Source organism: Hemitrygon akajei, chromosome 16 (assembly GCF_048418815.1).
Source record: "Hemitrygon akajei chromosome 16, sHemAka1.3, whole genome shotgun sequence".
NCBI lineage: Eukaryota > Metazoa > Chordata > Chondrichthyes > Myliobatiformes > Dasyatidae > Hemitrygon > Hemitrygon akajei.
In genome coordinates, this window is record NC_133139.1 from 14722514 (window position 1) to 14739812 (window position 17299).

Consider the following 17299-nt stretch of genomic DNA (forward strand, 5'->3'; position numbering starts at 1 on the left):
CCACCTTACTTACCATAAGTGGGGTTGCCGCCGATGAAATGACACAGTACGGCGAAAACAAAGGGTGTCACGAAGACGTTCTTGTCCATTACGGAGAGAGTTAGGATTAATTCTCAAATCACAGTCCCTGGACTTTCCTGCACTTCTCACATTGAATATGGGCTGCGAATTTCCAACCCCTCCTTAAATAATTGGGCCGGGTACGCTTGTGAAACAAACGCGTCGTTGTGGGCGGGTTGACAGCAGCCAGTAAGATAGGGAAGTTGTGATTTTTTTTCTGCTGTCTGTCTTTAATGTTACCTCAAACTGGCCGATTCCACCCCCTCCCCGCCCCCCAGAGAACATCAACCAGAAGTACGCATTCCAGGCCAGGAGGTAATTTTTACTAAGTTCTGACCATTAGTCGTTCAAACAAAACTCGTCTGGGTTATTGCTGAGGATTACTCGGTCATGTTTACAACTGTAATTTTCCAATATTTACAAGCAGTTTACTGATTTTGTGACAAGGAAGTTATAAGGACAGACACTCGGTGGCCATTTTATGAGGTGCCACTAGTGGTCTTCTGTAACTGTAGCCCGTGCACTTCAAGGTGAAACACATTGTGCGTCCAGAGATGTTCTTCTGCACACCACTGTTGGTTATTTGAGTTACTGTCGCCTTTCTGTCAGCTTGAACTAGACTGGCCATGCTCTTCTGATCGTTCTCATTAACAAGGCATTTCCCCCCCCCCCCCCCACAGAATCGCTGCTTATTGGATTTTTGTACCTTTCTCTGTAAACGCTAGAGGCTGTTGGGTGTGAAAATCCCAGCTCAGCTGTTTCTAAGATATTCAAGCCACCCTGTCTGGCACAACGATCACTTGACTGTCAAAGTCACTTAATCACATTTCACCCCCCATTCTGATGTCTGGCCTGAACAACAACTGAACCTCTTGACTGTGCCTGCATGCTTTGAGTAGTTGACACATGATTGGCTGATTAGGCTTTTGCATTAACCAGTGTGTGTTCAGGTGTACCTAATAAAGTGGCCACAGAGCATTGTTTCCCTTTGCGGTGCACCTGTACAATATCAAGCACCCGGAAAGCCTTACGTTGAAAATTTCAATGGGTTTAGAAATTAATAAATAGCCAATTTTATGATTGGACCAGAAATTCTTAGAGTTTCAATGAATTACTTGTCAGCGGATCAGATGGTAGCCAAGGAGAGAGAGGCAGAAGCAATATTTGAGATCGAAGAGTCATCAGCACTTACAGTTCAAATTTCAAAATAAATGTATTATTGAAGTACATATATGTCACCATATACAACTCGAGAGATTCATGTTCTTGCGGGCATTCACAATAGATACAAAAAAAATCAATAAAAAATATGCAGAAAGACTGATAATGACCAATGTGCAAAAGAAGATAAAATGTGCACGTACGCACAGGGAAAAAACCACATAATAAATAAATAAATAATATCGAGATCCTGATTTGAAGAGTCACTGAAAGTGAGTCACTTCCAAGAGGACCACAACCTTTCATAGTCTGGGGGCTTGTGTGCCTTAATGACCCCGAGAGCTATGTTGACTGGAGTCAGGGTCTTATGCTTTGGCTCTTGGTAGGGTCACCCATGGCAAACAGGACGAAGGTTAGAGGCCAGACAAAGAGTGGTCTATCGACTCTCCAGGGGGTTCAGCTCAGGGCTAACAACCCTGACTGGACAAACAAAACTGTTATGGAAACAGCAATAAAGAATCCTTCCATATCTGTGTGCGAAGGTATTCTTGACTCTCCAGCCAGCACTTGCATGGCTGACAGTGGTGAAAACCGAGAGGAAGTTAATGACACGATGAAGAAAGCCCCGTACATTGCAACAGAGATGGAGAACCTTGGTCGCTGCCCTAAATGCCAGCAAAAAGGCATAATGGACAGCAAGAGAAAGTGAGTCCATAGGTTATAGAATCAGTTTAGTTTTGGTGAGTGAAGTTATCCGTGCTGCTTCATGAGCTTGATGGTTGAAGGGTATTAACTGTTTCTGAACCTGGTGGTGTGGGATCTAAGGCTCCTTTACCCCCTGTTGGATGGTAGCAGCAAGAAGAGAGTGTGGCCAAGATGGTGGGATCCTTCATGACAGTGCTTTCTTGTGGCAGTTGTCCTTGTACATGTGCTCAGTGGTAGTTTTGAATTAATATTTTATGATGGGAGGGCTTTCAATGACATATGGTTGAGAGTATATTGACTGGCTGCATCATAGCCTGGCATGGATATACCAATGCCTTTGAATATAAATTCCTAGAGAAGGCAGTGGATTTGTCCTAGTACATCACTGTAAAACCCTCCCAACAACTGAGCACATCCACATGAAACGCTGTTATAGGAAAGCAGCATCCATCATCAGGGATCCTCATCATCCAGGCCATGCTATCTTCTCACTGCTGCCATCAGGTAGGAGGCACAAGAGCCTCAGGACTCACACCATGAGGTTCAAGAACAGTAACTATCCCTCAACCAACAGGTCTTGAATAAAATGGGATAACTAAACTCACTTGCCCCTTCATTGCAATGTTTCTAAAACAATGATATCATTTTGGGGACTCTTTATTGCATTATTTCATGTTCTCCTTATTCATTGATATTTATTTGCACAGTTTGTTGTCTTCTGCACTCTGATTGATCTTTCATTGATCCTGCTAAGTGCATCCACAAGAAAATGAATCTCTGGTTTGTGGATAGTAACCTATATCACCTTTGATAATAAAATTTTCCTGTGACGGACTGGGCTGCATCCATTACTTTTCGTAGGCTTTTCCTTTCATGGTTATTTCCATACCCGGCAATGATGCAACCAGTCAGTATACTCACCGATCTGTAGAAGTTTGTTAAAAAGTTTTAGATGATATGCCGAACCTGCGCAAACTTTTAAGAAAGTAGAAGAGGCACCGTGCCTATTTTATAATGTCACTTAACGCTCAAGTCCCAGGACAGATCCGCTGAGATTATAACGCCAAGAAATTTAAAGTTACTGACCCTCTCCATCTCCGATTCCCCCCCCCCCCCCCATGAGAACTGGCTCAAAGACCTTCGGTTTCATCCTCCTGTACTCAATAATCAGCTCTTTAGTTTTGCTGAGGTTAAGTGAGGGGTTGTTGTTAAAGCAGTTGGAATTGACCGCTCGGCTCATCTTGCCCGAGTCAAATTTCCGCTCCAAATGATTCTCGTTCTGGAAAAGAACCTTGGATTTTGTTTTTAAAACCGCGGCAGAGTTACTTATAGTCCTAGCGCGCTTCACAATCTCTTTCCTATTGAATCTCCACAAATTCCACAAACTAAATCGCCAAGAGTTATCAGCAGTTGATTTTGATGCTAATGTTGAGTTGCACTGTTATTACTGTTATTTAGCAATTATCCAATAGACGTTTAATCACACGTTGGAATCCAATGTGGCAGTAAAGGTTACGAGTAAGTTTTTTTTTAATTTCTTGTTTTGTCTTTCTACATTAGTTCAAGATCCTATTGAAGAATTCAACTTTTTAAATACCTGTACACATTACTCCGACTAAATATTGAAAAGTGACCCCGCGTTCTCAAACGAAGCAAACATGTTAAAATAAGGTCTCAGTCTAAGTCTATAAATACTCGGCGTGACATTAGTTACAGCGGAAATTGCTAAAATAGCAAACTTGTCTGAATGCGCTTTTCGCTGCTATTTACTGTATCTGGATAATAAGATCAGACTTCGGAAACGAGTACGATAATTGTGCTAAAACGCATTTTCTTTATTAGGCAGGATTAGAAATCAGTTAGCGTTTGTGAGGGAAGCTGTTGCAAAATTGGAGGTTTGCGTATCCCCGCCCCCGCCACATGCCCCGTCACGGAGAACGGCTTAATTCCTAGTGTGTTTTCATACAACGTAAATTACTACGATTAACTGCAAACGTCTACGAAGAATATGGTTGGACACACATCTGCAAAAAATTATATGCATACGCATTCAATTTAACGCAGTTAATCAAATCCCCATAAGATTTATGGAAAAAAAATCTCATTTATACAAGAACATTGAATGGCTTTTCGAGGTGTCTGTAGTTCTAATGAGCCCTTCTACAAAATAAACCATGTATTTCTTTATGATTCTTGTAATTTATTTTTATGGATATTTTATGGAGTACTGGGTTTGAGAATCTCCTTGGTCAACCTGATACCTTTAGAGAATTAAAACTCATTGACCCTCCAACCCACCTCATGTTATTCCACTAGCTTCTCTCATCCATGTAATATTTTGGACTCCCAGTAAGTTCAAGTTCTATAAACCCCCCCTTTCAACAGGCCCCTTCCATGAAATTGGATTCTCTGTGATCCCCACTTCTCTAATAACTTGACATTCTGCGAGATCTAATGCTATCTTTTTCACAAACAAGAGAGAGACCAGAAATGGCAGCAGCAGATGTTGCTCCTTTGCCATTCCCCAGTATTTATTGTCCATCCCTAATTGATCTCAGGAAGAGGGCCATGAAACAACGTTTTGAACCACCGTCCTTCGCCTGATGTAGGTACTGCCGCAGTGAATAGTGATTTGCAGGATTTTGAATGAATTTATTTAATTAGAGATACAGCATGCCACCTTCTGGTCCAACAGGCTGCACTGCTCTGCAACCCACCTATTTAATCCTAGCCTCATCATAGGACAATTTACAATGACCAATGAACCGATATGTCTGTGGAATGTGGGAGGAAACCGGAGCACCCACAGGAAATCCATGTGCTCATGGGAAGGATGTACCAGCTTTTAACACCAGTCAACTAATCACAGGACAATTTACAATAACCAATTAACCTACTAACCGGTATGTCTTAGAATTTTGGAAGGAATCTGGAGCACCTGGAGGAAACCCACTTGGTCATGGACAGAATGTACAAACTCCTTACAGATGGAGCCGGAAATGAACTCTAAAATTCAACACTCCAAGCTGTAATAGCATTGTGTTAACTGCTATGCTACTATGGCACCCGCATAACTATATGTTGCCAATGGTATGTAACCTGGAGGGGAAATCCAAAGCCTCTTTGACGCTGGGGGTAGGCAGGTTTGAGAGCTGGTGCTGGACTTGCTTGGGTGCATTTTGTAGATAATGCCTACTATGAACATTGTAGAATTCTGGCGGAAGAAAGAAGTGTTAAGGATTTTTGAGAGAGTCCCTGTCATGCTTGTTTTATGAAGGGTGGGGAGCTTTCTACATTACTGGAACTGGCTTCATCTAAGCTCATGAAGAGTAATAAGAAAGCAACAGACACAAAATGCTGGAGCAACTCAGCAGGCCAGGCAGCATCTATGGAAAAGAGTAAATTGATGTTTTGAGCTGAGACCCTTCAGCAGTAATAAGAAAAATTGGCTTTATCTTTCACATGTACAGCCAAATATAACAAAACATTCAGTGAAGTGCGTTGTTTGTGTCAAAGTAAATCAGCGAGGATTGTGCTGGTCAGCCTGCACGTGTCGCCACATTCCCTGCTCCAATATAGCACGTCCGCTACTAACCCTAACCATATGTCTTTGGAATATAGGAGGAGACCAGAGCACCCGGAGGAAACCCACAGGGAGAATGTACAAACTCCCACACACAGTGGCAGGAACTGAACCCTGATCCGTGAAGTGCTACTGTCCGTAATACTCCATGTATTAGAAAAAGTGAAACATCAGGACAAAGTCCATAATGATGATCACATATTGCCATTCTGATGACTAAATGGTTGAACTTGGGCAGTTCACAGATACATCTGCGTTTTTTCATTAAATTCCTCTGAGTAATGTATTTAGGTAGTGAATGTGTGATTGCTACAATTGTGTGGGGTCAATAAACTCACATGTTTACTGTGTAACATACAGTTGTGTATTGGCATTCAGTCAAGTTTCCCATTTTGTAACTTCAGTTAATATAGATATTAAACAAATTCATTGGAGCAGATGGTGTTTGTTAAAGAAAAATGAACAAAAACAAGTTCACCCTAAGGTTGGTCAGTGACACATAAAATGCTCACTGAATCATTCACTTCTTTACATTGTAGGCACCAGATATGGTCTGCTACTCAAACCTGTTATTATATGTTAAGGTCAGGTTTATACAGTTTGTCTCAAACAAATTGCTGCATATGAAAGCAATTATAGCTGAAAGAAAATGAATTGGCAAGTATTCTGTTTCCAATGGTAGTATTACATTTTTAATACCAAACTTCTAAAGGGCTGCCACCATCTCAGTCTGGGGTCTGTGTTTCTAAAGAAGGCCCTTCTTAATTAAGACCATCTTTAGGATGTCTGTAAAGTTATAGTGAGAAGGACTGTGTGGATAAAATAAAAGAAAAAAGTGCTACAGTCTCAAACTTTAAATAAATCCACTTCTCTGGTAAGATGGTACTTTAAGTTGTGCTGGTTTCACTCACAAGGCAATGAAGAAAGCATGAAAAGAATAAAGATTGCAAAATTCTGTTCACAATTTTGAAAATGGTGAAATCATTATTTAAAAAGCATAAACCAAAGGAGATATTAATAGGGTAGCAGATTCTTGGATGAACTTAACAGATCAGAATGCTGGGCGTCAACTTCTCAAAGGGTCTATTCGGAGCCCAACACATTGATGCAATCATGAAGAAGGCACATCAGCAGCTGTACTTCATTAGGAGTTTGAGGAAATTTGGTACGTCACCAAGGACTCTGCGCAAATTCCTACAGATGTACAGTGGAGAACGTATTGACTTGCATCACCACCTGATTACGAGGCTCCAACGCACAGGATTGAAAGAGGCTGCAGAGGGTTATAAACTCTATTATGGGGACAACCCTCCCACCATCGACGACATCTTCTAAATGCAATCCCTTAGGAAGTGGCATCTATCATTAAGGATACTTTCCATCCAGTCCAGCTCTCTTCTCATAACTACCATCAGTGAGGAGTCACAGAAGTCTGAAGACACCCCATCAATGATTTAAAAACAGCTTCTTCCTCTCCACTATCAGATTTTTGAATGGTTCATGAACCCGTGAATAACGCCTCACTACTCCACTTTGCGTTACTTATTTTTTCATTTATTTGTAACTTATAATTATCTTTTGTCTTGAACTGCAATACTGCCACAAACAACAAATTGCTCAATATTATGTCAGTGATAATAAACCTGATTCAGAACCAATGACCGCAGGGTTAAACAGACTGACAGAAGAATCAAAGTAAGCAATGAAGAAAACTTTTTCATGCATGTAAGTTTGTTCTGGAGGGCACTGCATAAAAGGCTGGTGGAAACAGATAAGGTGAATGTTGCAAATCATTTAGATGAATGTTTGAAACAAGAACAAGTGTGGGGGTACTGGAAAATCAGAAGAAAATAAAACTGAATAGATTGCTCTTTCACAAAGTTTGCATGGTCTAAATGGGCAAATCGCCCTTTCCCTGGTGCTAGAACTTTATAATTCTAAAACACTAGAGATTTCAGAATCAGAATCAGGTTTAATATCACTGGCATACATTGTGAAATTCTTTGCTTTGCAGCAGCGGTACATTGCAATACATAAAAACTATAAATTACAATTAAAACTATATATTAAATAAGTAGTGCAAAAAGAAAGGAAAAAAAAATAGTGAGGTAGTGTACATGGGTTCATCGTCCATTCAGAAACCTGATGGCAGAGAGGAAGAAACTATTCCTAAAACATTGAGTATGTGTCTTTGTGCTCCTGTATCTTCTCCTTGATGGAACAGTGAGAAGAGGGCATGACTTAGATGATGAGGGATCTTAATGACCGATGCTGCCTTTTTGAGGTATCACCTTTTGAATATGTTCGCGATGCTGAGGACGTTAGTGCCCATGATTGAGCTGGCTGAGTTTGAAACATTCTGCAGCTTTTTTCTGATCCTGTGCAGCGGCCACTCCATACCAAATGGTGATGCAACCAGTTAAAATGCTCTCCACAGTACATCTGAAGAAATATGCTGGAGTCTTTGATGCCATACCAAGTGTCCTCATACTTCTAGTGAAATATAGCTGCTACCATGCTTTCTTTGTCATTGCATTAATATGTTAGACCCAGGATAGATCTTCAGGGATGCTAACACCTAGGAACTTGAATTTTCTTACTTTTATTGTGCGCACGATTTGGTTTTCCCCCCCTGAATATTGGGTGTTTGCCAGTTCTTTTTTAAAAATGGGTTCTATTGGGTTTCTTTGTTTTGTGGCTGCCTGTAAGGAGAGGAATCTCAAGGTTGTATATAGTATACAAACTTTGATATCAAATGCATGTTGAGCTTTGAAACTGTTCACCCTTTCCACTACTGATTCCTCGATGAGGACTTGTGTGTATTCCTTCAACTTTCCCTCCTGAAGTCCATAATCAACTCCTTGGAAAAATACATCATACGACTGGAATTTTCCCTTCTATTTCTTTTAATTCTGCAAACATTTCAGTCCTATAATTTTTGACTTCAGATTTAGATTCAGGTATATTTATTTATCACATATACATCAATACATCTTGAAAAGTTTCTTTTATGTACTGCCTGTTGTATACTCAAAACACTATCTGGTATTTTGAAAAGTTTTCTGACAATTATACTCAAGGATTTTACAAGTTCAGTGTTCATATCTCTTTTTGATTCCTTAGGACATGATATGCATTTCATTTCCAAGTTGTATTTGGCCTACTAAATCCTCTTGAATTAAACAGTCTTCTGATTTTGACGTAACTTTTCATCATCTGTGATATAAAGCACTTCAAATCGTTAAATCTTTGGTTGAATATTTTAGAACATCTAGAGCCAAACCTTTCATAAATCTCTTTTGTGGAACAGAAACAGACACAAAAACATTATATAGTGACTGGTCAATCTCAGACATTTTAAATTTCTATTATGTAACTATACTTCACTCCATAATCATGTTACTGCTTTGTGCAACACATACTTAGTGACCACCTAATTAGGTACAAGTGCTTGTTAATGCAAATATCTAATTAGCTAATCATGTGGCAGCAACTTATATACAGACATGATCAAGAGGTTCAGTTGTTGTTCAGACCAAATACCAGAACGGGGAAGAAATGTGAGCTAAGTGACTTCGACCATATAATGATTGTTGGTGCCAGACAGGGTTGTCTGAATATCTCAGAAACTGCTGATCCTGTGACCACCACCACCCCCCACCCCGGCACACCTTTGCCACCTGTCACACTCCCCTCTTGCGATGCTCCACATATATGATAGGTTCTTCCACCATTGTCTCTGGTAGCATATTCCAGTCACCCACCGTTCTGTGAGAAAAAATACTGCACAGCTGCTTTAGATTTACCCCTCTCACCTTAAAATGCATGTTTTCTAGTATTTTACATTTTCACCCTGGGAAAAAGTGCCTGACTGTTTGTGCTATCTATGCCCCTCATAATTTTATGAACTTTTATCAAGTCTCCCCTCAGCCTCTGATACTCAGGGAGCACCATCCGAGAATAAAGAATTTTAAAGAATTAATTCTGTGTTCCTTTTCATATTACTTGTTAAAAGGAGAAAAATTGACTAATTATAGTAATTGCCCCTCATGAGAACATTAATTTGTAGACAATCTGCCTATCTTTACCATGTAATTTTTTTTGTTTTATTTCATCAAAATGGTGGCCCTGTAAAATCATCATAGATTTTCTGTCTAGTGTCTGCTGAAAACAACCACCAAATGTTTTGCAATACAAGACTGATTAAAGAACATTCTACGATCTGACATTATTTTATCAGATCTGGATTTTAGTCTCATTGCTTCAAATTTGTTTAGCACTTAATTTGACTATATAAGGTAAACACAGCACTTCAGCTTTACCAGCAGATGTCTGAAGTTGAGGAACAGTCAGCCAGAAACAGGGCTACAATCCTGTTGTGCTGATTCTGTGATCCATGTTCTTGAGCTGAGTTCTCCAATGAGAGCAGATCAGATGAATCTGCACATTATGTGCACTCCAGTTACTAGCAAGACTAATAAAAGAAAGTTTCTTAGGAGGGCTACGTTTAACTATGTACTGAATGTACGGTGTGTATGGGGTGTCTAAGGAGGGGTAGCACCTCTGGTGAAGGGGCTTGGCGTGTCTCATCTAAAGCACACTCACCTTTGGTCTTCATGGGACCCCCTCAGCTCTCAAGTAGCTGTTTGCACGGGCCTCACAGCCCAGTAAGATAAAGACGTGCAAGATAAAGACATTCTGTCCTAGCATGCAAAGTCTGCTCTGGCGGACTGGATGGATGAGTTCTACAGCGAGATCCAATGGCCAAGAGGGCAGTTCTGCAACGTTCGGTGGACAGCAAAGGGTATGACGAGGCATGGAAGAAGTCATGGGCATCCACTGCAACAATGGAAGATCGCTGTTGAGGTGACTACATGCACCACTGGACCCGGACTTCCGAGGTCATGACGGCAGAACTGCCGCAGTGCAATGGCATTTCCACTTCAAAAACTCTCCTGCACAGGTTCCCTATCATTGTCGGATATGATGAACAACTATCAAATGTACTGAAATATAAAACATTAATTGAAAATGAGAACTATGACAAAAAAATGGAAAGGCTTCTTCATTTCAACCTATAGCATATATCTGCCATAAATTAGCTACAGAAATAGTTTCCCATTAGACTATCTTTTTTTTTGGTCCTGTTATGATGGTTTAGCATTAGAGTGATCCCAACAATCACTGATGCTTATAAGATGTTGGAGAATTCTTAGAGGCTCTGTTCTCCACACTGAATTCTATCAACAAGCACATGGAAATGAACCCAGTTTACATCCCACTTCAGCGTCAAGTCATCAGTCCAGAGCCAAGAGCCAATTCACACCTGATTACATGCATCAGTCAATGATGACGACATTAATCCTGCCTACTCTTGCTCCTATTTCTTATGTAGTTAAGCTAATAAATCAGCCACAATGCGATTGTAGAGCAGATACAATGGGCCAAATGGTTTAATTCTGCTCGTATGTCTTATGGTTTTATCGTCATATGGAAAGTATTTACAAATTGGAGGACACAGGAGAAGGGTCATCCAGATCCTTAAAGATCCCACTTGTAGGATGGTCACGGTGGGTGGGGAAATCCATAGAAAATAATGAGGCACTAGAATCTGAGTCCTGATGAAGCATCTCGACCTGAAGCATCGACTGTCCATTTCACTCCATAGATGCTGCCTGATCCGCTGAGATCCTCCTGCTTTTTGTGTGTTCTGCCAGAAACTAATGGTGCAAGTTGTTAGAGTACACATTTAATACTTCTGAGAACTACCTCAAAAAGCTGAAAAATAGTCCGGTAACCTCAGACGAATGGTTCCAGCCAATAAGCTTCCACACCAACATAGTTTTACGCAAGTCCCAATATGGGGATTTGACCAAAAGAATTAACAATTCCTTTCTCCCCGTTGATGTTACTTGACCCGCAGAGTTCCTTCAGATGATTGTTTGGTGGCTAGTTTCACTCACTTCCTTATCTAACATCTAGTCTTTCTCAAAGAACCAACACCTTCTTCAAATATTCAAGCAGATTTTTCACTCTAAACCATATTTGGAACTCACTTTAGTTTCTCAAAGCCCTTGGCAATGCTCAAGGTCTGAATTTAAAGGACAAGATATGTTGTTTCCTAATACGTTATCATGCATAGCCCCATGAAAGTCAAGCTCATGATTCTTATTTCCTCACAAAACTACTTTCTCTTTTTCCAAAAGGAAAATACACATACTGTATATTTAGCAACCTTTGGCAACCAAGTTTCTCAGGGATTCTAAATTCATGGGAAGAAGAGATATGAGACTTAATAGGGAGATGTATGTATTTATTTAGAGATACACAGAGAGGCCCTTTCAACCCTTTGAGCTACACTACCCAGCAACCTACTGATTTAACCCCTAGCCTAATCATTGGACAATTTACAATGACCAATTAACCTACTATCTGGTATGTCTTTGGACTTTGGGAGGAAACCAGAGCACCCGGAGGAAACACGTGCGCACATGGGAAGGAACATATGCACAAAAAAGCTTACAGAGGATTACGGAATTGAACTCCGAACTCTGACATCCCGAGCTGTAATAGCATCACATTAACCACTATGCTATTATAGCGCCCTAACAGGAGATCCTGCAGAGGAGGGCTAATATGGCAGTAATTGGCAAGAGCCAAACTTAACAGTTTTAGCCTTCTCTTTGTATTGCACAGTACTTCCTGTTCTTCATGGATAAATCCTATGATGTACACAAGTGCACAAAATATCTACATAATATGCTGTCTTGGAAAATCAGCATCCATCATTTTATTATCAAAGATCCTCACTGCCCAGACCATGCTCTTTTCTCACTGTTGCCATCAGATAGAAGGTACAAGTGCCTCAGGACTCGCTCCACCAGGTTCAAGAACAGTTAATACTCCTCAACCATTAGGCTCTTGATCAACAGGGAATAATAACACTCATCTATTGAGATGTTCCCACAACCAATGACCTCACATTAAGGACTCTTGATCTTGTTATTTCATGCTCTCGTTATTTATTGCTATTTATTTATATTTGCATTTTCATTTTGTTGTCTTCTATGCTCGTGCTCTTTCATTGATCCTGTCTAGAGTTACTATTCTTTAGATTTGCAGATTATGCCTGCAGGAAAAATAATCTTGGGGTTGTATGTTGTGATATTTATGTACTCTGACAATAAATTTACTTTGAAGTTTGAATTTAAGCTCATCTGCACCCTAACCCCCTCCACCTACACTCACAGAACTAGGTAATAACTTTACAACATGATGATTTTGGCTTAAGTTGTGGTGTTTCCGATACGATCTTGGCTTAATTTGTGGTGTTTAAGATACAATCTTGGCTACTCAAATTTCAGAAGTTGTTTGTTTCCTCTTAGGCGTTATTCTGAAACAATGTCATTTCAGGTCTCTTAAACTTTTGGAAATTATCCCAGGCACCCTCTACTTAAACTTATGCCATTTAAGCAATAATAGTCCAATATAGGAGACCATCTCAATGCTCCAGATCACATTCTGAGACATGAATTTTGCTTGTTGATGTCTGTATTTTGACAATCTTGCCAATTTTAATTCAAGGTTGCCTATATAAACATATAGTAAGTATTATCATTGCATTTTTAGTTAAGCATTTAGTCCAGGGGAAATAATTTTTACACACATTTGCTTTTAAATGAGCCAATTTTATGACTGAATCATAGATAAGAGAAAATATATTTCTCTCGCTTTTTGAAAGCAAAACACCTACAGTTATTCATGTTTTAGTATTCTTTATAAAGAGTAGACGTACTGTTGACCCACAGATTATGGGCTGTAGTTAATCTGAAGCAAGAACTTGTCAACAACTTTTTCTTATAAGATTGATACAATAATTCAATTTAACACACTGATTGTTTTTGGTCAAAATATTTTTAGAACGTTCAATTTCCTTTAGATTCAAGATTGTTTAATATCATTTCCAGTAGATGAGTGTAAAGGAGAACAAAATAATTGTGCTTCCAGATCCAATTCAGCACAAAAAACAAGATAAGATAAAGAACACAATAATAAAAAACACAACAAGTACAATACAGAACTGTGTAAAAGTCTTAGAAACATACATGCAACCCTCTCACCATGGCTGGTAACAAACTTGTCTTGTTAACTTACTCTGGCTAAAAGCCACGTGACTCAGCATTGCATGGGTAATGGCAAGAAGACCAAAAGAAGGTCTGTTCAAGAAAAATAGGTATGACTTGTGGATGGCTACTTCAAGGGCAAAGAGAAAATTCTGTGCTAGGTGGGAGGTGACGTTGAATGTCAACAACTCTGACAGGGTTTGCAGGACATTACCTCCTACAAAGCAAAACTCAATAGTATGAATGACAGCGATGCCTCACTACCAGATGAGCTCAACGCCTTCTACGCCTACTTTGAAAGGGAGGATATAACTGAAGCTGTGAAGATCCCAGCTGCACCCGGTGACCCTGTGATCTTTGTTTTGGAGGCCAATGTTAGGCTGTCTTTAAGGAGGGTGAACCCTTGCAGGGTGGCAGGCCCCAATGTAGTACCTGGTAAGGCTCTGAAAACCTGTGCCAACCAACTGCCAGGAGCATTCAAGGACATTTTCAACCTCTCACTGCTATGGTTGGAAGTTCCCACCTGCTTCAAAAAGGCAATAGTTATACCAGTGCCTAAGAACGTAGTGTGAACTGCCTTAATGACTATTGCCCAGTAGCACTTACATCTACAGTGATAAAATGCTTTGAGAGGTTGCTCATGGTTAGAATTAACTCCTGCCTCAGCAAGGACCTGGATCCACTGCAATTTGCCTATTGCCACAATAGGTCAACGGCAAACGCAATCTCAATGGCTCTTCACATGGCCTTAGATCACCGGGACAATACAAATACCTATGTCAGGATGCTGTTCATTGACCGTAGCTCAGCATTTAATACCATCATTCTGATAATCCTGATCAGTAAGTTACAGAACTTGACCCTCTGTACCTCTTTCTGCAATTGGATTGTCGACTTCCTAACCAGAAGACTACAATCTGTGCAGATTGGTGATTATATCTCCTCCTCGCTGACAACCATCAAGGGTGTGTGCTTAGCCCACTGCTCTACTCATGACTGTGTGGCTAAGCATAGCTCAAGTACCATCTATAAATTTGCTGATGATACAACCATTATTGGTAGAGTCTCAGATGGAAGTGAGAGGGCATGCAGGAGTGAGATATACCAGCTGGATGAGTGGTGTTGTGGCATCAACCTGGCACTCAATGTCAGTAAGACCAAAGAGCTGATTGTGGACTTCAGGAAAAGTAAGACAAGGGAACACAAACCAATCGTTATAGAGGGATTGGAAGTGGAGAGAGTGAGCAATTTCAGGTTCCTGTATGTCAAGACCTCTGTGGATCTAGCCTGGTCCCAATAGATCAATGCAAAAAAGGCAAGACAGCAGCTATATTTCATTGGGAGTTTACAGATATTTGGTTTGTTAACTAAATCACTTGAAAGCTTCTATAGATGTACTGTAGAGAGCATTCTGACAGGCAACATTACTCTCTGGTATCGGGGTGGGGGGAGTCTTCTACACAGGACTAAAAGAAACTACTGAAAGTTGTAAAATTAGTGTGCTCCATCTTGAGTACTACCCTCCTTAGTACCCTAGACATCTTCAAGGAGTGGTGCCTCAGAAAGGCAACATCCATTATCATGCTCCCCCTTCACCCAGGGCATGCCGTCTTCTCATCGTTACCGTCAGGAAGGACGTACAGAAGCCTGAAGGCACACACTCAGTAATTCAGGAACAGCTTCTTCCCCTCTACCATATGATTCCTAAATGGACATTGAACCCATGAACACTACTTCACTTTTTAAAAAATATATATTATTTCTGTTTTTGCACTATTTTTAATCTATTCTATATATATATATATAGATAGATATAGATACATTCACTATAATTTATTTATTTATTTTCTCTTTATATTATCAAGTATTGCATTGAACTGCTGCGGCTAAGTTAATACATAATAAACCTGATTCTGATTCAAGCATTGCACATCTAGGGTTGGTATGATTTGGGTTCAACCAAACAGTAAAATTGAAATGTTTCGATGAGGGAACAAAAATTGTGGTGAATGCTTTATAAGTGCTGCTTCATGCAAAGTTATTGTTTGCCAGGAAATAACAGACCTCACACCAACACAAAATTAAAGTCGAAGTATATTTACAGATATTTCAACTTTAACAAACAGTTAATAGGGGAAGAGAGGAGAAAAGGGCCCAGTACAGTTAAACTAATATAAACGTGCTCTGGAGTTCATGTGGAACATGCAGAACCCATGCTCTGCATGAAAGATACCAGCTACAGTTTGAACTTCTCTCAAAAACCATTTTGAACAAACTGGTTAACTTAGGACTATTGGCACTACCTCCTCAAAACCATTCACGTGCACAAAGCGCTTCCTACAATGGGGTCTCTCCTTCCAGCTACATTCCTCCGCTGTGTTACGCTCTGCACCTCCTGCCAACTAAGACCCAAAGCCAGAACCTGTCCTTCAGAAATCTGATCCCATCCAGTTCCCCTGAATGTTCCAAGGCATCCCCCCCCCCATATGGCTGCCACAACATTCTTAAGATGAACAAACTCTCCTTATCTCAACCAAAGCCCAAACATTAGTCTATGAAGATTAACTAACAGAGCACACTGTGCTTGCAGAAGAACTGTTAAAATAAAAATACCTCACAGCATAGCAGTAGAAATAAAACTAAACATATTCTTAATCCGAGTGTTATATACTGTACTGCTGCAAAAAACAAAACAAATTTCCTGACATGAGAGTGAAGTTTAACCTGATTCTGATACGAGTCTGTACTGTGGACTGAAAATTGGAAGGGGGCAGGGAGAGGGGAATCATGGTTGGGAAAAGGAGAAAGGAGAAGGGAGGAAGCACCAGAGAGACATTCTGAAATGATCAATAAACCGATTGTAGAGTCAAATGACCTTGCCAGGTATTTCAGGGTTGGGGGTGTCTACACTCATGCCACCTCCCGCCCCTGGCACTCCTTTTTTGCCACCTGTCCCACCCCTCCCATGGTGCTGCACTTTTGCCATTCCCAACATCCTTTGCTCCTGCCAGATTTACAAACTCGCTCTCAGCTCCATATTGACAAGTACAGCACTGTCTTAGGCACTCTAGCTATGTATATGTGCTGACACTTTCGCACAGTACTGTATATAAGATACATGATTGTATGCCCAGAAAGAGATGCTAAGACATTTTATGGACAGGAGTGTCTGTACATACGGTGTCTCTAACCAGAAATGATAAAGTAGTGGTGGTGTAGGTGTGGAAGAGAGAGCGGGTTAGGGGGTTTCTGCAGTTTTTAGTTGCTGTGTGCTTGAGTGAAAAGTACTGAAAACCAATTCAAAATCTTCTCAATGCTTTTCATGCTATTGAAATTGTAATCATTATCCATTAGTTACACCTATTAAATTAATAAAAATCCATCAGTTATTCTTCATAAAGTTAACAGACTGATATTTCATGCATTATTTTTAGAATGATTTGGCCTATTTCTCTTTTTAATATGAGGTTTGACAGTTCCCATATTTATCAAATAATGCTTGTTCAACTTCATTTTAATCACTTTATATTTTAAAAGCTTTGCAGAGCAGACTCAATGGACTGAATGGCCTAATTCTGCTCTTATGTCTTACGCTTTATGTTTCTTACTTGATTAAATTGAAGAAAGCTGAAGCCACAAAATTCTACAACTCATAACTCTAAAAATA

At 40.1% G+C, this 17299-nt stretch overlaps 2 protein-coding genes across 2 annotated transcripts in view; one reads left to right on the plus strand and one right to left on the minus strand.

The window, feature by feature from the left end:
* The window catches only part of fstl3 (follistatin-like 3 (secreted glycoprotein)), a 31922-nt gene extending 31739 nt beyond the window's left edge, over nt 1–183 (minus strand). Inside the window, exon 1 of the mRNA XM_073068279.1 lies at nt 14–183. Within this exon, the coding sequence (XP_072924380.1) occupies nt 14–89 (76 nt within the window). The 5' untranslated portion in view covers nt 90–183. The remainder of the gene's footprint in view (nt 1–13) is intronic.
* The window catches only part of rnf126 (ring finger protein 126), a 117967-nt gene that overhangs the window by 1110 nt on the left and 99558 nt on the right, over nt 1–17299 (plus strand). The window lies entirely within an intron of this gene.